The sequence below is a fragment of the Tachypleus tridentatus genome, chromosome 7 (genome assembly GCF_004210375.1).
Source record: "Tachypleus tridentatus isolate NWPU-2018 chromosome 7, ASM421037v1, whole genome shotgun sequence".
NCBI lineage: Eukaryota > Metazoa > Arthropoda > Merostomata > Xiphosura > Limulidae > Tachypleus > Tachypleus tridentatus.
In genome coordinates, this window is record NC_134831.1 from 93935342 (window position 1) to 93963263 (window position 27922).

The window sequence follows — 27922 nt, forward strand, 5'->3', positions numbered from 1 at the left end:
AAACAACTGATTAGTTTACATGTCGTATTATGATTTTAGTTACATGTCAATATGTGTATGGACATGTTTTTATGTTTTCATTTTCTTCGCAGCCTTATCATGCCTTTTGCCTGCTGGGTTTTTTATACTGATAAACGTAATTTAGCAACACTTAAACGCATGTAACGTATATGTTGTTTATTATGAGTGGTTATAACAGCAGAAACAAGAGGAAAAAATTATATTTGTGATATACCGTTACTTTTCAAAGTTGATAAAAAATTCTTAGAAAAACGTCCTGTATGAGTGTATGTGTTTTCTTATAGAAAGGCCACATCTGGCTATCCACTGTATCCGCCGAGGGGAATCGAATTTCTGAATTTAACGTTATAAATTCCTAGACTTACCGCAGTCCCAGCGGAGTACAAATCGTGTATGAATCTTAACATCAAGATTTATACATTTAATTAAACTTTTAGCTCTGCAAATTTTAGTCAATTTTGAATACGAAATAAACAGATTTAGACGTATTCTCTTCAAACTTGTTCCCACCATTTTGTTTTGTAACTTCTAATTTTTATTAACACATACCAACAAGTCTTTATGTACTTTGCTGATAATAAAAATGAAAATCTATTAATTTCACGACTACATCGGATATTTTACCTGTTGACTGCCAAGTATTTCAGCTGCTACGACAACTCCGAACCAAGTTCAAAATACAACTCTAATGCTTCTTCATTTTGTAACCTATTTCGTGACGCCATTTTGAATCGAAAGTGAAACAATATGTAAGTAGGTCAAATGCATGTATAGTGCTGAAATCTAGCGTTGAAGTTAGGTATTATTGAGATCGAATTAACTCGTCCGTGGCACTGTGTTATCGATCGGCTTGGACTAGTTATCTCGTCTACGGCACTGAACAGGTTAAACCTTCCTGTTAAAACCACAGGCTAAAAAAATAAAATATTAAGTTTGCCACTTGATAATTCTTTAGAGTTGTAGCGTAGATTTTCCACTCTGTCGAAATGATAAAGGATATATCCTCTTTCTGAACAAATTAATAAAAGTTTTCACTTCCAGCTCTCCTGTCCTAAAGATAACAATAATCTCCACCGTACTAAACGAGCTGTTTATGATATGAACGACAGATGGCGCTGCTATCAAGAAGAAATAGGAACCGTTATAAAGTAACTCTAGCTCCATTGGGAAATGCGTTATAATAAAAGTGTCTGGATTTTTCTAATGCTTTAGCTCTTTTTACCACAAGTTACAAGCAACGACTATTAAGCAGTCATTTTTAACGTAGAAAACATATAACGTTCCAACGGTACGTTGAATTGAAAACATTAGCGAACAATGTCCATTAGGTACTGGTTAAGACGAACCACAAGATTGAAATTCTATAGCTAATTTGTAACAGTCCAGTAGCTTGGAAAATGATGGTTAATACTAACCAAAAGCGTTAAATCTATTATCCAAGATGTGACAGTCCAATGGGTTTAGAATGATGGTTAATACCAGTGAGATGTTTGAAATATGTTAGCTAAGTTTCCAGAAGACTGGAATATGTCAATTAATAGTTTCTAAAATCTTGAGGTACGTTTTTAATAGATTCCAAAAGCTTAACGTATGTTAGTTAATAGAATTCAGTTCTGAGAATGTTTTGGAAAATCCGATAAAATATGCTTTTTACAGTCATTTTAATAAAGTTTAGAAGTTTATTGGATAGTCAGACAACGTGGTTTCACTGAGGGAAAATCTTGCCTTACAAATGTTTAGGTATTCTTTAAAAAGTTTAGTTCTTATGTAGATAAGGGAACATGTGTATTTTTAGTGTATCTGGATTTCCAAAAGCCCTTAGCCACATGTGAAATATTATCTCTATAGTTGGAGAAGGAATGAAGTATCCAATTTGGATGGAAGAAAACAGAGGGTTGTTTACATATAGTCAAACTGGATTAATGTCACAAGCGTAGTACCTCAGGGTTCAGTCTTAGGACTATTGCTCGTTTTGATTTATGTCAATGACATAGATGAAGGAATATTTAATACATTACTTACATATTCAGACGATATCAAGGTCTTGGGTGTTGGTGGCTATGAAGAGGATGCTGCTGATTTACAAAATGATTTAGATCAGTTAGTGAGTTGGACAGATGAATGATAGATGGGTTTTAATTATAATAAAGCAAGATAATGCATGTGGGTTATCATAATTTAAAATTATAAATATAATTTGGATGGGAATAACTTGACAGTGTCATTAAAAAATGAATTTTAGTATAATGATTGATCAGTCTCTTAAAGCATCCATGCAATGTGTTGTTACTAGTAGTAGGGCAAACAGGATTTTAGATTGTATCAACAGAAATATTGAATACAAATCTAAAGAGATTATAATTTCATTGTACAAGTCACTGCTTATGAATATTGTGTTCAGTCTTGTGCTTCTTACTTTAGGAAGGACATTGAATTATTAGAAAAGGTTCAAAAGAGGGTTACTAGAGTGGCGTTGCGAGGATGGTCTTTCGTATGAGGATAGAATTGAGATCTTTGAAACTGCTTTATATAGAATGAATAAGAATTAGAGAGGATCTGATTGAGGTATTTAAGAGGTAAAGTGAACTGATAGTGATGATGTACTCGTACAATGTTTCCTCACACTCAATAGCGAGAACAGTAGGACTATGGAAAACGAATATAAATGTTGGTAAGGTAGAAATCAGCTTAGACAGTTTCATTTTATTAACAGGATGGTTTGCCTTTAAATGTCTTGGAGACAGTAAATTTAAGTGAGTTTAAAAAGTTTCATAGCTGTATGAATGATAAGAGCTGGCTTTAAGGTTTTTTTTTTTTCCTTTTTCTTTAATTAACTTAGTTTAAAGTATTATGTTAAGTTAGCTAATCGATTCCAAAAACTTAAGATAGGATAGTTAATATATTTAAGAAGACCGAGACACGTTAGTTATAAATATGTTTTAGGTTCCAAACAATTGCGATATATTAGTTAGATTTCAGTGTTTGTTTGTTTGTTTTGAATTTCGTGCAAAGCTAGACGTGGGTTACCTGCGCTAACTGTCCCTAATTTAGCAGTGTAAGACTAGAAGGAAGGCAATTAGTCATCATATCTTTAACAGTGTTATTTTAATAACCTTCATAACGGTGTTATCCTAATCCCAAGATTTACAACAATATGTTAAGTAGCACGAAAAGTAAATAAAACAAATGGAAGCAAAAACTAAACAATAAACTTAATGATTAAAACCGTGAAACTGTAGGTTATAAAATGTAAAACTAAATAATAAACTTACACAAAGAAAATGATTAAAACTGTGAAACTCTAGGTTGTAAAATGTAAAACTAAATAATAAACTTACACAAAAAAATGATTAAAACCGTGAAACTCTAGGTTATAAAATGTAAAACTAAATAATCAACTTACACAAAGAAAATGATTAAAAGTGTGAAACTCTAGGTTATATAATGTAAAAATAAATAATAAACTAATATAAAGAAAATGATTAAAACCGTGAAACTGCAGGCTATAAAATGTAAAACTAAACAATAAACTAATATAAAGAAAATGATTAAAACCGTGAAACTGCAGGCTATAAAATGTAAAACTAAACAATAAACTTACACAAAAAAATGATTAAAACCGTGAAACTCTAGGTTATAAAATGTAAAACTAAATAATCAACTTACACAAAGAAAATGATTAAAAGTGTGAAACTCTAGGTTATATAATGTAAAAATAAATTATAAACTTACACAAAAAAATGATTAAAACCGTGAAACTGTAGGTTATAAAATGTAAAACTAAATAATCAACTTACACAAAGAAAATGATTAAAACTGTGAAACTCTAGGTTATAAAATGTAAAAATAAATTATAAAAATACACAAAGAAAATGATTAAAACCGTGAAACTGTAGGTTATAAAATGTAAAACTAAATAATCAACTTACACAAAGAAAATGATTAAAACTGTGAAACTCTAGGTTGTAAAATGTAAAACTAAATAATAAACTAACATAAAGAAAATGATTAAAACCGTGAAACTGTAGGTTATAAAATGTAAAACCAAATAATCAACTTACACAAAGAAAATGATTAAAACTGTGAAACTCTAGATTATAAAATGTAAAACTAAATAATCAACTTACACAAAGAAAATTATTAAAACCGTGAAACTGTAGGTTATAAAATGTAAAACTAAATAATAAACTTACGTAAAGAAAATGATTAAAACCGTGAAACTGTAGATTATAAAATGTAAAACTAAATAATAAACTTGCATAAAGAAAATGTTTAAAACCGTGAAACTGTAGGTTATAAAATGTAAAACTAAATAATAAACTTACACAAAGAAAACGATTAAAATCGTGAAACTGTATGTTATAAAATGTAAAATATTGTAAAATATAACACATATAACTCATTGTATATCTTTGTGCTTAACAAACAAACAAAACAAGAGAGAATCTGCAATAGCTGCGGTACTTGAAATTCTTTTAAACAGGATTAAAGTAAATTAATCTCTGAGACCTTTTTTTCCATTTCTATTAGCTATATTTTTGTGCGCCAGCAATACACCAAGCGTGGGACGCATAGATTCTTGATTCAGTTTTATTACTCATCAGCACCTCTAAAAGTCTATCTTCAAATTGAAATTGTTGTAGACAGGATTAGAACAGATTAATCTACGAGGCATTGGACGCCAGTAAAATACATCAGTTGAAATGGTTTGTACATTTTAGTCCAAAACATTCTTGGTTAAAATCCTGCAGTGATGCAGCAGACAGTTCATTGTATAGCTGTGCACTAAAATAAATCCCAGACAGTTCTTGAGTGCTAAAAGTCTTTGTAATGCATAATTAGTTTAAATATTGAAACCTTCTTAGCCTGATGTTGTGTTTATCAATTTATTAGATTTATCTCATTAATACTTTTAACAAGTCTAGAGGGAGTGATGGTACTGTGTTAAAGTTATTAGAGCTTCCAAAGTGATGTGTTATAATAATTAGTGCTAACACTAACTGTTTGGGTTACTTCATAACTATAGTATCATATAGGAACAATAATTGCTAAGCTTAGTTGTCCTTTGACATCTCATTGTAACAATAAATGCTAAGTCTAATTACTTGGATTACTTCACAGTTGTAATATATGTTACTGTAACAATAATTACTAAGCCTAATTGCTCATTCTAATAATAAGCTAAGCCTAATTATTCTTCTCACTGCGTTATCTTGTTTTAATTTTTTAAACTTAATTGTTCGCTAGTGAACTTCAAAGTGATAGTGCTCCTTCTCTAACCGGCACAGCAAACCTTTAATCATAATTTTGTAGGCCTCACCCTGCTATATCTGATGGTACTGTATTGTAGTAAAAGTAAAACTAGAAACAAATGTGGGTCACGTAGGTGCTGTATTCATGGAAATTGTTTCGGTTCTAACCTCATTAATTTTTTTTCTTTAGCTTTATGAAACTTGGAAGTGCTTTTGTCGAGAGGTCACGAATATAACTAGAACTGTTATGAAACTTTTAATTTGATAAGCAAAAACATGCGTAGGTAAGTTTTCGCTATATGAACGAATGTAATGCAGAAATAATATTTTGTACGTTGTGTGTGGCATATACGTTTCATACGCTTTAAGTGAATGCTTGAGGAAGTGTTGAAAAATAAACTGAAATAAAACATAAAAAATACAATCTTAATATCACTATGAGTTGGCTCTTATCTTTTGGAATTGATAACTAAAAAGTTGCTTGATAATATTATTGGTTAAGTTTCTTTTGAATTGGCCCGGCATGGCCAAGCGCGTTAAGGCGTTCGACTCGTAACCCGAGGGTCGCGGGTTCGCATCCCCGTCGCGCCAAACATGCTGGCCCTTTCAGCCGTGGGGGCGTTATAGTATAACTGTGAGGGTCAATCCCACTATTCGTTGGTAAAAGCGTAGCCCAAGAGTTGGCGGTGGGTGGTGATGAATAGCTGCCTTCCCTCTAGTCTTACGCTGCTAAATTAGGGACAGATAGCCCTCGAGTAGCTTTGTGCGAAATTCAAAAACCAAACATTCTTTTGAATTACGCGCAAAGCTACACGAAATATTATTAGTATTTGCAAGATGGTGCTCAGTATTAATATTTATGTAATTACATGTAGTAGGCCTGTCTTCTCTCTTGAGAATGATTTCGTTTGGTTATTGTTGAGCATAAATATATGCAATGGGCTATCTGCGTTCTACCTACCATGAGTATCGAAACCCAAATTATAGCGTCATAAGCCTGTAGACTTACCACCGAACCGGTGTGGGAGTTATAGTAAAGGTAATACAAATATTTCGAGTACGTATACACACATGGACTACACAGTGAAATATCAATAATTTTTTAAAAAATTTGTCTTTCAGAAACACGAAAGTTTCCTATTGGTTAATTATGTCCGCAAGTTTCATAGGAAGCTATTAATTTATGTTTACAAATACGACAAGTGGACTATATGTATGCTCAAAATGGCTGATATATATCCGAATTTTAATTCAAATGAAGTACAGAACAACGTTTCGATTTTCTTAGGTCATCTTCAGGCCAACAAAGATGACCTAAGAAGATCGAAAGGCTGTTCTCTACTTTATTTAATTAACATTTTAATATCCATACCAGCCGTCTTGAGAATAACATTTTTACTTCAAGTGGATAGAATGTCATCACGAAGTCGTCTAAATGTTTAAAGACAGGTTGTTTGTTCATGTATATATATTGTTGTTTCAAATAAATCACTGATATAATTCAGGTGAAATAGTTCAGTTAGTAAGAAACTAACAAAGTCCATTTGTTTGTTGCGCTCAAACATCTAAAACATTTCCATTCACTGTTCTCAAACACATTCACTGCTGACCAAAATCTTATGGCCAATTAACATAAAGAAAAAACATGCATTTTGCGCTGTTAGACTCAACCACTTATTTGAATAGAGCTTCGAAAGATGAAAATAAAAAAGGGAAAATAAAAATAAATTTTTAGCATTTAATAGGGAAAATGTGAACACTACGAAATTAGTCTAAATACCAGCTGGTTAAAAGTTTAAGACCGTACTGAAACGAAGCATTAATCGGTGAACACGTAACGAAATTTAGTCATTTGTGTTCAAGTATTAGCGTTGTCAACATCTCCCACTGACATTTCCTGTGTTACATTGGGTAAAAATATGGTAAAGGCTAAAAAGTTGACAGAGTTTGAACATGGCAAAATTGTCGAGCTGCAAAAGCAAGGTATCTCTCAACGTGCCATCGCTGGTGAGATTGGGAATAGTAAAACTGCTGTTGCAAATTTCTTAAAAGACCCTGAGGGATACGGAATGAGAATTTCAAGTGATCGGCCCATGAAACTTTCGTCGGCGTTGAGCAGGAGGATTTGACGGGTTGTCCGGCAAGATACCAGCCGATCGTAGGGCATGATTAAGGCCCTTATGGACGCAGAATACAGCCCACGAACAATAAGACGGCATCTACGAGAGAAAGGCGTTAAAAATCGTAAACGTCTTCAAAGGCCACGCCTCCTTCCACACCACAAAACAGCTCGGTTAAACTTTGCTGAGAAGCACCAAACATGGGACGTGGAAAAGTGGAAGAAGGTTTTGTTCTCTGATGAGAAAAAATTTAACCTGGATGGTCCAGATGGCTTCCAACGTTACAGGCACGATAAGGATATCTCACCGGAGACATTTTCTACACGACACAGTGGAGGAGGTTCCATCATGATCTGGGGTGCTTTCTCCTTCCATGGAACAATGGAGCTTCAGGTTATACAGGGGCGTCAAACAGCAGCTGGCTACATTGGCATGTTAGAGAGAGCGTCCTTATTGACTGAAGGCCCTCGCTTGTGTGGAAATAACTGGATCTTTCAGCAGGACAACGCTGCAATCCACAACGCCTGCAGGACAAAGGACTTTTTCATGGCGAATAACGTGATTCTTTTGGACCATCCAGCGTGTTCGCTCGAACTGAACCCCAATGAAAATGTTAGGAGGTGGATGGCAAAAGGGAAGTCTATAGAAATGGACGTCAATTCCAAACAGTACATGATTTCGTGAAGTCATCTTCACCACTTGGAATAACATTCCAGCCAACCTTCTGCAAACGCTTATATCGACCATGCCAAAGCGAATGTTTGCAGTTATTCGCAATAACGGCCGTGCAACTCACTACTGAGACCTCTTGTTGAGCATTTCCTATCCTGTTTAAAACTTCTTTTTGGCATGGTCTTACACTTTTGACCTGCTAGTATTTAGGCTAATTTCATAGTGTTCATATTTTCCCTATTAAATGCTAATTTTTTTTTATTATTTTCCCTTTTCTTATTTTCATCTTTTGAAGCTCTACTCAAATAAGTAGTTGAGTCTAACGACGCAAAATGCATATTTTTTTCCTTTTGTTCATTGGCCTTAAGATTTTGGCCAGCAGTGTATAAACATTAGGAACGAATGAAAATTAATACGTACGTTCAAAATAATATAATCCAACTTAGGGGTAATCTTTACGTTTACCACATATTATTTTACGATTAATTTCTCGTTTTGTAATTTTAAAATCGGACTATAAATACAATTATGGCTAGTAATTCATAGCACAACGTTTGGGTACAACACAGGCTTATTGATCGATTTCACCTGTTCAATACTCTAAACTAACTTAACTTTATGCTTAACAACAATACTAATGGTGAGCGTAACATAGATAACTCATTTAGCTTTGTGCTTAACAACAATACTAATGGTGAGCGTAACATAGATAACACATTTAGCTTTGTGCTTAACAACAATACTAATGGTGAGCGTAGCATAGATAACTCATTTAGCTTTGTGCTTAACAACAATTCTAATGGTGAGCGTAACATAGATAACCCATTTAGCTTTGTGCTTAATAACAATACTAATCTTGAGCGTAACACAGATAACTCATTTAGCTTTGTGCTTAACAACAATACTAATGGTGAGCGTAACACAGATAACCCATTTAGCTTTGTGCTTAACAACAATACTAATGGTGAGCGTAACATAGATAACCCATTTAGCTTTGTGCTTAACAACAATACTAATGGTGAGCGTAACATAGATAACTCATTTAGCTTTGTGCTTAACAACAATACTAATGGTGAGCGTAACATAGATAACCCATTTGGCTTTGTGCTTAATAACAATACTAATCTTGAGCGTAACACAGATAACTCATTTAGCTTTGTGCTTAACAACAATACTAATGGTGAGCGTAACACAGATAACTCATTTAGCTTTGTGCTTAACAACAATACTAATGGTGAGCGTAACACAGATAACCCATTTAGCTTTGTGCTTAACAACAAATAAACCGTCATTATTGCTCCCCCAGTGGCTTACTATTCTAAAGATCGGATTTTTATAATTGTGATAAGCACATTACAGTTAGTGTATTGTGCTTTACAATAACCAAGTCAAACTAATAATAATTTAACCGTTTCTGTTTTTGCTTGCTTTTTTAATTTATCACTACTTTCTATCTCCATTGTTTGTGATAAATATATATATATCCCGTATAATTTATCTCTACTTTCTATCTGCATTATTTGTTATAAGTACATATATATGTATACATATATCCCGTATAATGTATCTGTACTTTCTTTCTGCATTGTTTGTGATAAATATATATACACATATCCCGTATAATTTATCTAAACTTTCTATCTCTGTATCGTTCGATGCAATTTTTGTTCAACTGAAAAAAAAAAATGAAGAAAGTTACCAAGACTATAGACCTGTTGATGATAGGTTCGAATCTCTCCTAAAGTGTAAGACTGATATGTGATTTTGCAAAACTGGAATACTTCAAATAGCAGTCTTTTGTGAGGATAGCATCTGAAACCTTCTAAACCAGACACAGAACATCGTGGGTGGATATTTGTAACCGTTATACAAGTACAGTGATTATCAAACGTTTCACACTGACGACATCCTAACTCACTTATCTTGACTTCCAGGACTCTCTTAATGACACATGTAATTTTTTAAAATCTTTCTGTAAGGTTTTTCTTGTGATAGAGTTGTTAAAGATAGTAAAATCTCTAGATTAGAGAAGATGTCGGTCAACTGAGATATGAGATAATTCCTGTCATCTCTTTCTTCAGTAGCCACAGTTTTCCGTAGTGGCAAATACACTTTATATCTATTGGCACGCTTGGTAATCCATTAATACACACGTCTTTGAACAGACGCCTAAAGAAACGTTCTTGAATAACGGCACGCCTGCTAAAAGCGCGCGCACACGTCTTCCCTTAATGTGAAAGATGATATCCTTGTACTTGTCTCGCAAGTTCAACACGATTTGACATATCTGCATTTTAAACTTGAACGTTCGTGTGACACATCACATAAGTACTCTATTTTGTGGACGTCACACACCACATTACTATTTTATTCTGTACAAGTAACACATTACACAGTTGTTCTGTTCATGTGTTATTTTGAGCTTTACCAGACAAACGTCGTTCTGAATACTAATGTGTGTATCTATTTGTATTAAGTGAGTTAATCCATCCAGACTTCGTGTTTTTAATTCATACAATATATAACCCTTACCTAATTTCCTACGTGTCACATTGTATCTTAAGAACCAAATTCTACTAAAACTTGTATATTTTTGCGATGTAATTTTCAATGCTAATCACCATATAATGAGATAAATTCATAGGAAAAAAATTACGAGAAAAATTTTTGAAAAATTAGTGGATAAACATGTTTTTATTTTTTTGTCCAGTTTCAGCTCTCTCTTCTTCTTCTGGGATTACTTGGCCACTTCCCGGAGGTGTTATCACACCCACCCTACAGAGGAGCGTGGCATCCTTATTCAAGTGACCCTTACTATTATTCACCTTATGTTTATCCGAAGTTGTCTCCACCAAAGGACATCTTTCTGCCCAAGCCCCAGTACTGTCCTGAAACAGGCCGCACGGTGTGTGAAAATGTCCCCTACTACCCAGCGTAAGTATGAACAACACCTACATTATAAATATGGTGAATGTTTTAAAACACTCGCTACTGATCATACTTTTTACTGTGTGTGAAAATGTCCCCTACTACCCAGCGTAAGTATGAACAACACCTACATTATAAATATGGTGAATGTTTTAAAACACTCGCTACTGATCATACTTTTTACTGTGTGTGAAAATGTCCCCTACTACCCAGCGTAAGTATGAACAACACCTACATTATAAATATGGTGAATGTTTTAAAACACTCGCTACTGATCATACTTTTTACTGTGTGTGAAAATGTCCCCTACTACCCAGCGTAAGTATGAACAACACCTACATAATAAATATGGTGAATGTTTTAAAACACTCGCTACTGATCATACTTTTTACTGTGTGTGAAAATGTCCCCTACTACCCAGCGTAAGTATGAACAACACCTACATAATAAATATGGTGAATGTTTTAAAACACTCGCTACTGATCATACTTTTTACTGTGTGTGAAAATGTCCCCTACTACCCAGCGTAAGTATGAACAACACCTACATTATAAATATGGTGAATGTTTCAAAACACTCGCTACTGATCATACTTTTTACTGTGTGTGAAAATGTCCCCTACTACCCAGCGTAAGTATGAACAACACCTACATTATAAATATGGTGAATGTTTTAAAACACTCGCTACTGATCATATATTTTACTGTGTGTGAAAATGTCCCCTACTACCCAGCGTAAGTATGAACAACACCTACATTATAAATATGGTGAATGTTTTAAAACACTCGCTACTGATCATACTTTTTACTGTGTGTGAAAATGTCCCCTACTACCCAGCGTAAGTATGAACAACACCTACATAATAAATATGGTGAATGTTTTAAAACACTCGCTACTGATCATACTTTTACTGTGTGTGAAAATGTCCCCTACTACCCAGCGTAAGTATGAACAACACCTACATTATAAATATGGTGAATGTTTTAAAACACTCGCTACTGATCATACTTTTTACTGTGTGTGAAAATGTCCCCTACTACCCAGCGTAAGTATGAACAACACCTACATTATAAATATGGTGAATGTTTTAAAACACTCGCTACTGATCATATATTTTACTGTGTGTGAAAATGTCCCCTACTACCCAGCGTAAGTATGAACAACACCTACATTATAAATATGGTGAATGTTTTAAAACACTCGCTACTGATCATACTTTTTACTGTGTGTGAAAATGTCCCCTACTACCCAGCGTAAGTATGAACAACACCTACATAATAAATATGGTGAATGTTTTAAAACACTCGCTACTGATCATACTTTTTACTGTGTGTGAAAATGTCCCCTACTACCCAGCGTAAGTATGAACAACACCTACATTATAAATATGGTGAATGTTTTAAAACACTCGCTACTGATCATACTTTTTACTGTGTGTGAAAATGTCCCCTACTACCCAGCGTAAGTATGAACAACACCTACATAATAAATATGGTGAATGTTTTAAAACACTCGCTACTGATCATACTTTTTACTCGTATCTTTTATCAGTAGATGTGTCAATAGACTTTAAAACTAAAAATTATTTAATCCTAGAATTTTCGATGGTGTCAACACCTTCGTCTATGCGAACATGTTATATTGTTTGTGGATCCGTTGTTCTTGTTTACAGGATCTATCCTAACGTATCAGTTACATGTAATAATGTAAAGAAACGTACCACTAATATTACGATTAATTCCTCTAATTATTTTGGAGTCTCGTTTGTTTGTTTTAGAATTTCGCGCAAAGCTACTCGAGGGCTATCTGCGCTAGCCGTCCTTAATTTAGCAGTGTAAGACTAGAGGGAAGACAGCTAGTCATCACCACCCACCGCCAAATCTTGGGCTTTTACCAACGAATAGTGGGATTGACCGTCACATTATAACGCTCCCACGGCTGAAAGGGCGAGCATGTTTAGTGCGACCGAGTTTCGAACCTGCGACCCTCGGATTAACAGTCGAACGCCTTAACTCGCCTGGCCATGCCGGGCCATATTCTGGACTCTATTTAGTGTTCACAGAAACTTTAGTTTTTTTCACTCAGTTTTAAGTCCGTTACTTACGTTGAACGTTGGAATATAAAAGTACTCAGTGTGGGTACCATGGGTAAGTTGAAGAGATATCAACATCCCTGGGGCTGCTTCACTGGAACTTTATTATTTCCAATTTTACATTTCGAAAGTAAAGAATTTTATAAAAACTAAAATAACTATCATGTTTGATTTTATTTGTCTCCCATCGGTAAGGTTCACCATAAAAATAATTCGATAATTTGAAAGCCAAAGTACACACTTCAAAACAATTAAGCAAATGCCCAGTGAACTGAGTAACGTAACCAGTTATTATCGTATGTGTAGTGTTTTGAGAGGTATTTCGACTATATTTTTAAAATTATTATACAAGTGAAAGATCCCATAATACCATACATATATAATCCACTAGTGACTTGCCGTGTTCAGAGTTATTCATCAGGTAAACCTCAGTGACAAATAGTAAAGGGGATCACAACAGATTGGGTTTTGAACTTATCTTGCTCTAGTATTTTAAACAGCTTTTCTGATGAATAATTTACAGTAATCTATCAATCCTACTTATCAGCGAGTTCCAATGTGAATATATGATGACAGTGTGAGTACGAAACGTCACATACGTTTATGTCTGTTTCAATAAACTTGAATCACGCAACTTCAAGTGCATGCGTAACCCTTGTCGTCACTTGTCGCGTTTAAGCTACGAAAGGTCTTTTTTTTTGTTTTTAATCTACCTACTGTGATATTTAACTATTATTAAATTATGGGTACCTCATAAGATTACCGATTTATTGATCAGGAAAAATGAACAAACAAATGTTTTACTATATTTATGTTCATTCTGACGTAGGTGAAAGTGGAACAGACATAAACATGAAACGAGAAAAAAAAAAACATGTCGAAGTTTTTATTCGTTGGTAAGCGCAGAGCTACACATTATAGACTTCTCACTGCGGGTATCGAAGTTGGATATTTAGAGTTCTAAGCCATTAGATTTACAAATATGTTGTACTCATAAACAATGTTAACAATGAGAAGAGAGACTGGCTTCAACAAGCGATAGACGATATAAAAATATATCTTTGTTAATATGTTGTACTCAAAAACAATGGGAAGAGAGACTGGCTTCAACAAGCGATATACAATATAAAAATGTTTGGTGTGACAGAGATTCGAACCCGCGAACCTTAAATTACGAGTAGAGATCCTTAACCACCAGACCATGCCGGGCCTTCCTTTTTGGAGTTAAGAAACATATATATATTATATTCTCTGTCCCTTGTTGAAGCCAGTACAACATATTAACAAAGAAATAATAAAAAAAAAAAACCGAAGAGAAAACAGTTTTCAACGTAAATTTGTCGAAACAAATGTCAACTGCACTCAGATAACAAATCATAAACTAATACGTTTCAAAGGTTGCTCGTGTAATAAAGACAACAGAATATTAAACGCGGGACTAATGAAGTCAGTATTACCACGTAACCGTTTAAATATTAACACATTTCAACGCTCGAACAGAATAAGTCATTAGAACCAAACTCGTCAACCACGAATCGTTTTGAGAAATTTAACTCACTGTGACAAACAGTCAAGAAGACCACACACACAGTCTAAATATTTTGATTTTTAGGAATGGATCAGGTGTAATTCTGTGTGTTTTACTGGTTAAGTTTCCCCACTGTTTAATAGTGTTTCACAAGGGTTATTTCTCCATTTTTTTATAAATATAATACTCAGATCTGAATATTTCGAGACATGCCGATGATTAACAAACGCCAAATATGTTACTCAACTCTATGATTTTATGTTTCTGTCTCATAGGGTTGGTCTTAAATATTCCACGAAATGCGTTACTCAGCTTAGCTTTATTATAATAAATAATATCTACAATTAATACCGTATTTTCCGGTTAATAAGCCGAATCGCCGAATAAGCCGAGGCTAATTTTCAGCTCTGAAAATGAGGGTTTTTGCTTATTACCGCCCAATAAGACGAAGCCATTTTTAAGAAGTGACAAGTTTCTTCAAAATGATTTCTTAGTCTCGTTTCAGCGTCAGCATGCATGTTGTGTGTGATCATTAGCGTTCTGTAGTAAATCAGAACGTGTCGTATTGAGACAGAGATGGAATCAATATGTCATTCGTTATTGGCTCCACTCACTGTAATTAGGTAACCAATGAAATTCCAGAAACAACGTTTCACTGTAGTCTTAACGTGCTTTGCTGATGGGACAAAATTACCGCCTATGGTAATTTTCAAAAGAAAAACATTTCCTAAGAAGAAGAAATTTCCGAAAGGATTGATCGGCCAATAAGCCGACCCCCAAAAATCAGGTCCAAAATTTAGGGCCAGAAATTCGGCTTATTAGGCGGAATATACGGTAAGTGTCGTTACCCATATTGTAGTAACCATCTCTGTTACCTATCGTTAAAATCTACGATTAAGTAAGTGTCTGTTTCAAAGTCAAAGTCTCTAATTAAGTAAACGCTTATTTTAAAGTTAAATTCTACGGTTAAATAAGTGCTAATTTCGAAGTCAGTGTCTACTGTTCAGTATATACCTATTTCTGATTTGAAGTCTACGGTTAAGTAAGCGCTTATTTCAAAATGTAAAACCTACGATTGATAATGTGTTTATTTTAGCACAAGTTTTGCTGCATCGAAGTTCTTCCACGTTTTAAGTTTTGTGACACTAACAAGTTTGAAGCTCTGATGGGATACTTTGTCTTTCAAGCAAACAAAAATAGTTTTCCCAACCCATTTTATAAATGAGAGTTTCTCTTTATAACTTTTAAAAGTCGAAAACACATAGACACATAAACTTTTCTCAAGCTCAAATAAAAAAGAAAAGTTTGCCAACACATATTTATAACTTAAATAAGCAGGAAAATATTAGAAGCCATTAGAAACGTCTTTCCTTCACTGACAAATTACAAGCAAAACATAAACTGTTTCAGTGAAGCTTTCTTATGTAAATAATTGTTATATCTTTTCACCAGAACTTAACTGTGATGCTTGTTCATTCTACGAGTGCTTGAATGGGTCTAGTTTATTCTACGAGCGATGGGATTGATCTTTCACATTCTACAAGTGATGGGATGGATCTAGTTCATTCTACGAGCGATGGGATGGATCTTGTGCATTCTACGAGTTATGGGGTGGATCTAGTTCATTCTACGAGTGCTTGAATGGGTCTAGTTTATTCTACGAGCGATGGGATTGATCTTTCACATTCTACAAGTGATGGGATGGATCTAGTTCATTCTACGAGCGATGGGATGGATCTTGTACATTCTACGAGTTATGGGGTGGATCTAGTTCATTCTACGAGTGCTTGGATGGATCTTGTTTATTCTACAAGTGGTGGGATGGATCTTGTACATTCTACGAGTGCTTTGATGGATCTAGTTTATTTTACAAGTTATGGAGTATCTAGTTCATTCTGAGAGCGATGGGATGGATCTAGTTTATTCTACAAGTGGTGGGATGGATCTTGTACATTTCACGAGGTATGGGGTGGATCTAGTTCATTTTACGAGTGCTTGGATGGATCTAGTTTATTCTACAAGTGGTGGGATGGATCTTGTACATTTCACGAGGTATGGGGTGGATCTAGTTCATTCTACGAGTGCTTGGATGGATCTAGTTTATTCTACAAGTGGTGTGATGGATCTTGTACATTTTACGAGTGCTTTGATGGATCTAGTTTATTCTACAAGTTATGGAGTATCTAGTTCATTCTGCGAGCGATGGGATGGATCTTGTACATTCTACGAGTTATGGGGTGGATCTAGTTCATTCTACGAGTGGTGGGATGGATCTTGTACATTTCACGAGGTATGGGGTGGATCTAGTTCATTCTACGAGTGCTTGGATGGATCTAGTTTATTCTACAAGTGGTGTGATGGATCTTGTACATTTTACGAGTGCTTTGATGGATCTAGTTTATTCTACAAGTTATGGAGTATCTAGTTCATTCTGCGAGCGATGGGATGGATCTTGTACATTTCACGAGGTATGGGGTGGATCTAGTTCATTTTACGAGTGCTTGGATGGATCTAGTTTATTCTACAAGTGGTGGGATGGATCTTGTACATTTCACGAGGTATGGGGTGGATCTAGTTCATTCTACGAGTGCTTGGATGGATCTAGTTTATTCTACAAGTGGTGTGATGGATCTTGTACATTTTACGAGTGCTTTGATGGATCTAGTTTATTCTACAAGTTATGGAGTATCTAGTTCATTCTGCGAGCGATGGGATGGATCTTGTACATTCTACGAGTTATGGGGTGGATCTAGTTCATTCTACGAGTGGTGGGATGGATCTTGTACATTTCACGAGGTATGGGGTGGATCTAGTTCATTCTACGAGTGCTTGGATGGATCTAGTTTATTCTACAAGTGGTGTGATGGATCTTGTACATTTTACGAGTGCTTTGATGGATCTAGTTTATTCTACAAGTTATGGAGTATCTAGTTCATTCTGCGAGCGATGGGATGGATCTTGTACATTCTACGAGTTATGGGGTGGATCTAGTTCATTCTACGAGTGGTGGGATGGATCTTGTACATTTCACGAGGTATGGGGTGGATCTAGTTCATTCTACGAGTGCTTGGATGGATCTAGTTTATTCTACAAGTGGTGTGATGGATCTTGTACATTTTACGAGTGCTTTGATGGATCTAGTTTATTCTACAAGTTATGGAGTATCTAGTTCATTCTGCGAGCGATGGGATGGATCTTGTACATTTCACGAGGTATGGGGTGGATCTAGTTCATTTTACGAGTGCTTGGATGGATCTAGTTTATTCTACAAGTGGTGGGATGGATCTTGTACATTTCACGAGGTATGGGGTGGATCTAGTTCATTCTACGAGTGCTTGGATGGATCTAGTTTATTCTACAAGTGGTGTGATGGATCTTGTACATTTTACGAGTGCTTTGATGGATCTAGTTTATTCTACAAGTTATGGAGTATCTAGTTCATTCTGCGAGCGATGGGATGGATCTTGTACATTCTACGAGTTATGGGGTGGATCTAGTTCATTCTACGAGTGGTGGGATGGATCTTGTACATTTCACGAGGTATGGGGTGGATCTAGTTCATTCTACGAGTGCTTGGATGGATCTAGTTTATTCTACAAGTGGTGTGATGGATCTTGTACATTTTACGAGTGCTTTGATGGATCTAGTTTATTCTACAAGTTATGGAGTATCTAGTTCATTCTGCGAGCGATGGGATGGATCTTGTACATTCTACGAGTTATGGGGTGGATCTAGTTCATTCTACGAGTGCTTGGATGGATCTTGTTTATTCTACAAGTGGTGGGATGGATCTTGTACATTTTACGAGTGCTTTGATGGATCTAGTTTATTCTACAAGTTATGGAGTATCTAGTTCATTCTGCGAGCGATGGGATGGATCTTGTACATTCTACGAGTGCTTTGATGGATCTAGTTTATTTTACAAGTTATGGAGTATCTAGTTCATTCTGAGAGCGATGGGATGGATCTAGTTTATTCTACAAGTGGTGGGATGGATCTTGTACATTTCATGAGGTATGGGGTGGATCTAGTTCATTTTACGAGTGCTTGGATGGATCTAGTTTATTCTACAAGTGGTGGGATGGATCTTGTACATTTCACGAGGTATGGGGTGGATCTAATTCATTCTGCGAGCGATGGGATGGATCTAGTTTATTCTACAAGTGGTGGGATGGATATTGTACGTTTTACGACTGTTGGGATGAATCTAGAAAAGCAAGACAAATCACCACAACTGTATTCCAAAAACCCACATACACGAACCTACCTACACTTCCAGTCCTATCATCCAACCTCGATAAAATGTGGTATAATCCAATGCTTAAAAAAAAGAGCAGAAAACATCTACAATAAGAAATCCATCGATTGTTTGGTTTGTTTTGAATTAAGCGCAAAGCTACTCGAGGACTATTTGCACTACTCGTCCCTAATTTCGCAGTGTAACACTAGAGGGAAGGCAGCTAGTTATCACAGTCAACCTTTGGGCTACTCTTTTACCAACGAATAGTGGGATTGACCGTCACTTTATAAAGCCCTCACGGCTGAAAGGGCGAACATTTTTATTTTGACGGGGATTCGAACCCGTGACCGTCGGATTACGAGTCGAGTGCCTTAACCACCTGGCCATGCTGGGCCCTACATTCATTGAAGCAGTACGCCAGAAGATCGTAGAGAGTTTTAAACAGAATAGTTAGTTACATTTTCACCAAAACTTCTTGAAGACCACGACAGAAAGAAAAGATCAGAAAGTCAACACCATTAACCTGCCAGACCTACAACATTTCAGAGAAAAACTCAAACACATAGCCAAGAAATTCAAAAGCTGGTGGAAATCCTACAGTACCTTAAGGTTCATTCTGGTAAAAAACAAACAGCGACCTACCAAAGAGAATATCAAAAACGTCATCTATGAAATTCCTTGTTCCTACCACGACACATACATTGTAGAAACAGGAAGAAAATTTGTGACAAGAACAAAAGAACATAAAGTTAGTACAAGACTCATGAGAACACAATATTCAGCCGTTCCAGAGCGCACCACGTCAACTGGACACATAATAAACTGGGAGAAAATTAGAATCATCGACACTGACAAATTCTGGAAGACAAGAAAAATCAAAGAATAATTTTATATTAACACTATTGAACCTTCACTAAACAGAGATTCCGTATTAGAGATGAGTAACCTATGGCTATCATTGGTTGAATCTATAGGAAATATCTCTTCTAATCAGAAACAGTAATAATCTAATCAATCACTACACGCTCTCCACAATCCACCAGGACACTATAAAAGACCGACAACACTTTACACACAAACAAAAAAAATACTCCACAATCAATGGACTTTAACACCAGAAATTCACGCTCTAATAATCAAACGCAGACAGCTTAGACGAACTCACTATGCAACACGCGGCCCAACCATCAAAACACAGATCAACAGAACAAACACAAAAATTAAACAAGTTAAAATAGCAAAATAAATAGGTTGGCTTAACTTTTGTAAAAAGTAAGAATAACTCAAAATAATTTTGGAAGAAATTTAAGAGCATTTCTTCAGACAAAAACACAAAATACTTACTCTAACACATCACACACACAACAACACAATCGCGAGGATGGATTCAGAGAAAGCCGATCTACTGGTCGACTATTACGAATCATCCTTTAGTGACCTCAACTCTGATGACTTTGACACACAACACAACAACGTGTTAAAAACTACGTACATACAAATCAATCTTTCTTCACCCCACAATTCCCCGGTAACACTCTAATTAGCTACTCCAGTTCAATTAATAGAGAAATTAACACCACTGAGCTCAAAATTAACATTAAACACTTGAAAAACACTTCCCCCGGAAATGATCAATAACCTAATATTATTCTTAAAAAGGGCTCCTATTACAACATCTCATAAACATCATGAATCTTTCACTAACAACAGGTTATTACCCTGACACTTGTCACTAACAACAGGTTATTACCCTGACACTTGTCACCTACAACAGGTTATTACCCCGACACTTGTCACTAACAACAGGTTATTACCCCGACACTTGTCACTAACAACAGGTTATTACCCCGACACTTGTCACTGACAACAAGTTATTACCCTGACACTTGTCACTAACAACAGGTTATTACCCCGACACTTGTCACCTACAACAGGTTATTACCCCGACACTTGTCACTAACAACAGGTTATTACCCCGACACTTGTCACTAACAGCAAGTTATTACCCCGACACTTGTCACAAACAACAGGTTATTACCCCGACACTTGTCACTAACAGCAAGTTATTACCCGACACTTGTCATTAACAGCAAGTTATTACCCCGACACTTATCACAAACAACAGGTTATTACCCAACACTTGTCACTAACAACAGGTTATTACCCCGACACTTGTCACTAACAACAGGTTATTACCCGACACTTGTCACTAACAACAAGTTATTACCCCGACACTTGTCACTAACAACAGATTATTACCCCGACACTTGTCACTAACAACAGGTTATTACCCCGACACTTGTCACTAACAACAGGTTATTACCCCGACACTTGTCACTAACAACAGGTTATTACCCTGACACTTGTCACTAACAACAAGTTATTACCCCGACACTTGTCACTAACAACAGGTTATTACCCCGACACTTGGAAAAAGCTATTATCACCACGATTATAAAAAAAACAACAACAAACAGGACTAATCCTGACAACTTCCGTCTCATCAGTCTGTTAAGTTATCTTGGTAAACGGATGGAGAAAATAATATCAAATCTCTTCCTTCGTTTCTGCGAAATAAATAATATCCTCCCTGAATCTCAAAACGCTTCCAGAAAAAATAGACAAACAACAGATCACCACACACGACTCACTAAATCAGTTTACAAAGCATTCAATAACAACCACATAACCACAGGTGTATTTTTAAATGTTAAAAAAGCATTTGACAGTGTCTGGCATAACGCCATCAAGTATAAATTAAACAACTTGAAAGTAAGTCACACTATTATCAGATGCATATCAAACTTCCTTACAGATATAACAGCTCTAATAAGAGTCAACAATACCTTATCAAAATCTTTCAACATCACTGCATGAGTACTTCAAGGATCTGTCCTATTGGCACTCCGTTACATTATTATCGTCAGTGACATAACAACTTACACTTACAATTCACAATACGCTGACGACATTGCCATCCGGAGTATTTCTAGAAACCCGCTAATGGCCATGCCTCGCGTTCAGAAATCACTAAATACTGTGGTGTGTTTTAAATCCCACAAAAACACGAGCAATCACTCTTTATAGGGAATTAAAGAGGCACAGTGAAAGTAGACATCAAACTCGGCAACTCGCCTATTAACATGTGCAAACACTTCCTCAGCATCACATTTCACATTAATGTGGAAAAACTTGTCTACAGCACGCATCTATCCATCCAAAAACGTATTTTACATTTGTTGACCATAGCTAGCAAGTATTCAGGCTACTCACCTGAAATCATCATTCAAATATACGAGGCTTACATCCGTCCGTTAATAGAATATGGATGTCAAGTCACGTATCTAACACACTACAGAAAATCCAAATATAACAAAATATTAAGAGCAGCAAACCAACTACCAACATACACACCTGTCAACTATGTACACAAAATCAGTAATCTGCCCACCCTAAGGAATTGGCTAACTGAAAGAGTACACAAACATTACTTAAAAGCAGAACATAGAAATGAACTAACCGTGTCATTATACAAATTAGCCAGCGCTCCTACAAAATACATCTCACCACACAACGTATTTCAGCAGGTACGAATCACTTAATAAAACACACAACATAAATAGGGTGTATATATGTTTATAACATAGAAATGAACTAACTGCGTCATTATACAAATTAGCCAGCGCTCCTACAAAATACATCTCACCACACAACGTATTTCAGCAGGTACGAATCACTTAATAAAACACACAACATAAATAGGGTGTATATATGTTTATAACATAGAAATGAACTAACCGCGTCATTATACAAATTAGCCAGCGCTCCTACAAAATACATCTCACCACACAACGTATTTCAGCAGGTACGAATCACTTAATAAAACACACAACATAAATAGGGTGTATATATGTTTATTTTTTATTTATTTTTTAGCTCTGGGCACAGGACAGGTAGAATATTCGGCGCCTGTTCTGTGAAAGTGGGTTTTCTCGGGGCTCTCCCGTTTCTCCCTCACAACAAATTCTGAGGCACTTAGATTTATAGATCCCAGCTACTCATGGCCCTGATCACAGGATGTTCTACTGATTATCGCGGGGCTTGCTTCATTTCTGCCGGCGGGCTCCAGACTTGTCCACATCCTTTTTGCCTGGGCCCGGCATGGCCAAGCGTGTTAAGGCGTGCGACTCGTAATCTGAGGGTCGCGAGTTCGCATCCCCGTCGCGCCAAACATGCTCGCCCTTTCAGCCGTAGGGGCGTTATTATATTACGTTCAATCCCACTATTCGTTGGTAAAAGAGTAGCCCAAGAGTTGGCGGTGGATGGTGATGACTAGCTGCCTTCCCTCTAGTCTTACACTGCTAAATTAGGGACGGCTAGCACAGATAGCCCTCGAGTAGCTTTGTGGAAATTCAAAAACAAACAAAAATCCTTTTTGCCGCCTTTGTCTCGCTCAGCGTTCTCACACTGCCCCACTTCACTTCATTGCCTCAAACAAGTAAAATTAAAATACAGGAAAACTCTCACGTACAGATGAACAATCTTTCATGTGAGGGGACGAAGAGGAGCCACAACGATCCTTACCCCCCTGTTGAAGAGAGACGTCTCTATCTCTAAACTAAACCCCTGCCAAGGTTTTGTTACACGTACAATAACCTGAAGACGAAAGGCGGAAGACTTTCGAAACGTCGTCCTCTACACTTGTGTCTCCACTACAGGCAGTTGCCGTCCATTATACAAAGTTTCATCATGAATACTCTGCCTAAACAATCTATCAAATGGATGGATCTAGTTCATTCTACAAGTGATGGGATTGATCTTGTACGTTCTACAAGTGATGGGATGGATCTAGTTCATTCTACGAGTGATGGGATTGATCTTGTACATTCTACAAGTGATGGGATGAATCTAGTTCATTCTACCAGTGATGGGATGGATCTTGTACATTCTACAAGTGGTGGGATGGATTTAGTTCATTCTACAAGTGATGGGATGGATCTAGTTCATTTTACGAGTGATGGGATTGATCTTGTACATTCTACGAGTGATGGGATGGACCTAGTTCATTCCACACGTGATGGAATGGATCTAGTTTATTCTACGAGTGATGGGATGGATTTAGTTCATTCTACGAGTGATGGGATGGATGTTGTACATTCTACGAGTTATGGGATTGATCTTGAACATTCTACGAGTTATGGGATGGATCTAGTTCATTCTACGAGTGATGGGTTGGATTTAGTTCATTCTACGAGTGATGGAATGGATGTTGTACATTCTACGAGTTATGGGGTGGATCTTGTACATTCTACAAGTGATGGGATCGATCTTGTACATTCTACGAGTGATGGGATGGATTTTGTACATTTTGCAAATGATGGGGAATCCACAAGTGTAGACAAACGATGTAGAAAAATAAAACAAGCCAAAGATTTTCCCACCCCCGATTGCTTATCGCCAACTTTGAGACCTTATAACGCTAAATACAATCCCCGCGTCGGGCATAATCAAGTTAGCTCGCTGTGCGACCTTACGCTAAAAGTAATATTCGGTATGTCTTTTGTCTTTCAGTAATTTCCTGGAAAATCCCTGTTACCTCAGTCTTAGTGTTCATAACGTTAAAAAAAATCGAGTTTCCATAGCCGCAATGGGCAGAGCACACATGATCCATTGTGTAGCTTTGTGCTTCACGACAAAGTCCCTGGAAATGTACTTCATGTTTCAAATTCTTGTTCTCGTAAAAATTCTTCAACAGTTTTGTTATTTGTACACGTTAGCACGAAAGAGATGAAACATGCTTGTAAGTGAGGATGATTTATGTTTTATGAAACGATGCGTGTTTTTAACATACGAAACTCTTTTCCCTGAGTAACTAGTTATACAACAAGAACGAATTATCAAAACTTACAGGTTTGAGGCATTGGGGGAATAGAACTCTTTACTAATAAACTATAATTTCAAAGAACCTCAGCAATGGGTTCTGGTCATTCTACCAGTTTCTCTCTGAATACATTATATTCTCTCCCTTAGTGACTACATTTTCCACCTGATAGCAGGCACCAGGGCGATTCGGTTTAACTTTTCTTCAGTTTTCTTGGACGAACGAGAGGGAGACGCTGAACCGAACACCAGTCTTCTCCCGGATAAGCCTCCAGACCCCAAAGAGCATCACCACGGCCACAGCAAGCTAGCCTATTACCCGTGGTACCACGGGACACCCCACTACAGTCACAAACGAACGTACGGGCACAGTTACCTTCCTTCTTACCCATCTCATCCACATTATAGACACAGGTAAGTAGTTCAAAATACCCACCTTAATCTTTAGTGTGTGGTCAGAAAAAATCCTTGATTCTAGTATACTAGCTATCAGTTTCACTGTCAACAATAGTGTTTTGCTGTAAGAACATAGTTTGTGGACTTGTAACGTTATAAGAAGGGTTTCGATACCCGTGGTGGACAAAGTTATTAACGAGCAAGATGAAAACTATATATCAGTGTGACCAGTGGATAGCATAATTGTGGCCAGTTCGAGTTTGGGAATCAACTTTTACATCATTTTTACTAACTGACCAAATTATCGCAGATTTGGTAATTAGGAACTGCACGTCATCACTAATGTTGCGAGCTTCATCGCTGTTACAGACTCGCCTATTTTGTTACGTCAGTCTGGTTCAAGGTTGCTGAATTTGATAATTTTTTACCAAATTTGGTAAATTTGGCTCTGTTTGGTAAAACCATCATGAAATTTGATAAATTTTGCTAACTTGCATGTTTCGTGGCCAATAAAAGATTTTCAAATTTATTGCCACCTTTACATGAGATGTGACCTTGTGATAATGTTTAATAAGGACAAGTTTTATGTCTAAATGTTTGAACATGTTTTATAAGAGCTCATTTCGTGACTCGTAAGTGTCAGTATTAGTTTACAGTGTAATGCATTGTTTAATTATAAATTTGTGTTTTGCTTACTTTTTATAATTTCATTTAATTTACACATAACCCTCCCCACATATCATAATGGCTGAGAAAAGGAACAATAAGTATAGTAATTTAGCTTACATAAGCTTAGTTACGAACAGAAACCTCAGTTGCCACAAAAATTGCTTAAAGGTGAATTTTACAGAAAAAGAAAACTTTGCAGTCAAAAGAAGTATACTGATTAATTTTGCAGGTTTACATTTTTTATAAAAATATGTGCTAATAAATGAAACATAGAACTTGGTGCAGAAAGAGCCCTTTCTGAGCGGCAATCCGAACATTTTAGTTTTTACGTTTGACGCTAGGAAAAGTACTGTGACGTAATAGTTGCCAAACAAACCGCCAACGCCAGCGCGTTGAATGTAAATAAACATGTTCAGTGCATACGGAGAAACAGAGGCGGAGTCTGTTTTGACTTTGGGTTCTGAACAGTGTCAAGTATCGCCATATCAATTGGAACCTACTCTGAACGAACCTAGAACAGTTACTTTTGACACAGATCTGACAAGTTCTATTGATGAGGACAGTTCCACGAACGAGAGTAGCGGAACTGTAAGTGATACTGAAGAAATAAGATTATATATTAAAACAAAATGCTTTATGAGGTTTATGAGATTTACATTTAATATGACAATGTGAAAGTACTGTGTTAAGATTAATTTTATTATGATGAATTATGGAAATATGTGATGGAGTTTATATGTGATTGTTTACAAGTCTACAATGTTTTTTTAAATACATAACATGTACTTGATTACTTCAACATGTTCAAGACATAGTCTTATTTCAATTTATCTTGAAATGTTAAATTTGAAAAATGGTATTCTTCAAACTTTTCATGTGTAAAAATGATACAAAAACATCTACAGAATGATCTACCAGCTTTTAAACTTGGAATATACTCTATTTGGGATAGATTTGTCCACTGTCTAGATTAAGAAATCAAGGTTTCACTAACTTTCAGGTGTCACAAATGCAAAACACGCTCATGAATGTGAAATGTGTATGTCTAGTTACATTTTTCAAAAACTTGTACTTTTTAAATTATTATATTATACTAGTTATTGTTTATCGCTTTATACTGCACATATACCTTTAAGTTTGTTCTTTTCATGATGGCAAGGGATGGCTTCAGAGGGGTGGAGCCTGTATGCTGCAGGCTGAGATCAGTCCTCAGCTCTACACAAGGAAAGATGGTGGGGACGATCCTGTCTACTGCCGATGTTTTTTTCAGTCTCAACCTGCCTGGCTTGAAACCCACGGAATCCAAAACAGTGGAATCCGACACAAAACATGAGCGTTCAAAGTGATCTTAACAAAGCTTTGCATGGTATAAAGGAGTCCAGTTCTTCCTATTGACCATTTACACCCACTGTCGCCACCTTGCCGGTTCCTTCTCCTTGCACGGAAACGAAAAGAAGCTTTTGCTCGATGCTGAACCGTTTTTACAAACATAAGTAACGCAGTAAACCATGTTATCATAAAACAAACATAAAGTTGCAATATCAAGACAAAAAATAGTCTCACAAATATGTAATCTGAAAAAAGCATCGATAGATTTACATAAAACACCAGCACTGAAAGGAACATAAAGGTCGGCGCGCAACGAAGCGTGTTTGGCAACTATTACGTCATAGTTGTTAGACGTCACGGAAACAGCCGAACGACCGAGAGGAACTTGAGTTCGAGGACCCGCATATTTTGTTTCATTTTTTTACTCAAAAACTAAAGTGTTTAAAATTATGGCAACCACACAGAATTATACCTAACCAAAGTACAGTTTCTAAGACAATTATTAAATTTGTTGAAAATTCACCTTCAATAATCCTAAGTTTAGTTGTTTTAGTCGAAGTTCAAAAAACGTAAGTCATTTTGTAAATATATATAGTTGTGACTTATCTGGGAGTATTACCATACTTGAGAAACATCTTGACAGTGAAAAACATTTAAAAATATTAAAGCAAGGGCTAAGACTTTTAAAGTAACTGTTTTCGTACGGCTTTCTACTTCTTCATATAGCATGTCTCAAGTGGCTTTCATTGAACTGAAATGTGTGTGTTTGTAACAGAACACAATCTCCCCATTTCA

At 36.1% G+C, this 27922-nt stretch overlaps 1 protein-coding gene across 2 annotated transcripts in view; it reads left to right on the top strand.

The window, feature by feature from the left end:
* Positions 1-27922, top strand: part of LOC143256211 (uncharacterized) — a 120562-nt gene that overhangs the window by 14007 nt on the left and 78633 nt on the right. Inside the window, exons 1-3 of one of the 2 annotated variants that reach the window (XM_076513096.1) lie at positions 10434-10520; positions 10776-10999; positions 24884-25147. In XM_076513096.1, the coding sequence (XP_076369211.1) occupies positions 10473-10520; positions 10776-10999; positions 24884-25147 (536 nt within the window). In that variant the 5' untranslated portion in view covers positions 10434-10472. Of the gene's footprint in view, positions 1-10433; positions 10521-10775; positions 11000-24883; positions 25148-27922 lie in introns of those variants that run through there. The other variant, XM_076513097.1, reaches the window with a different exon arrangement.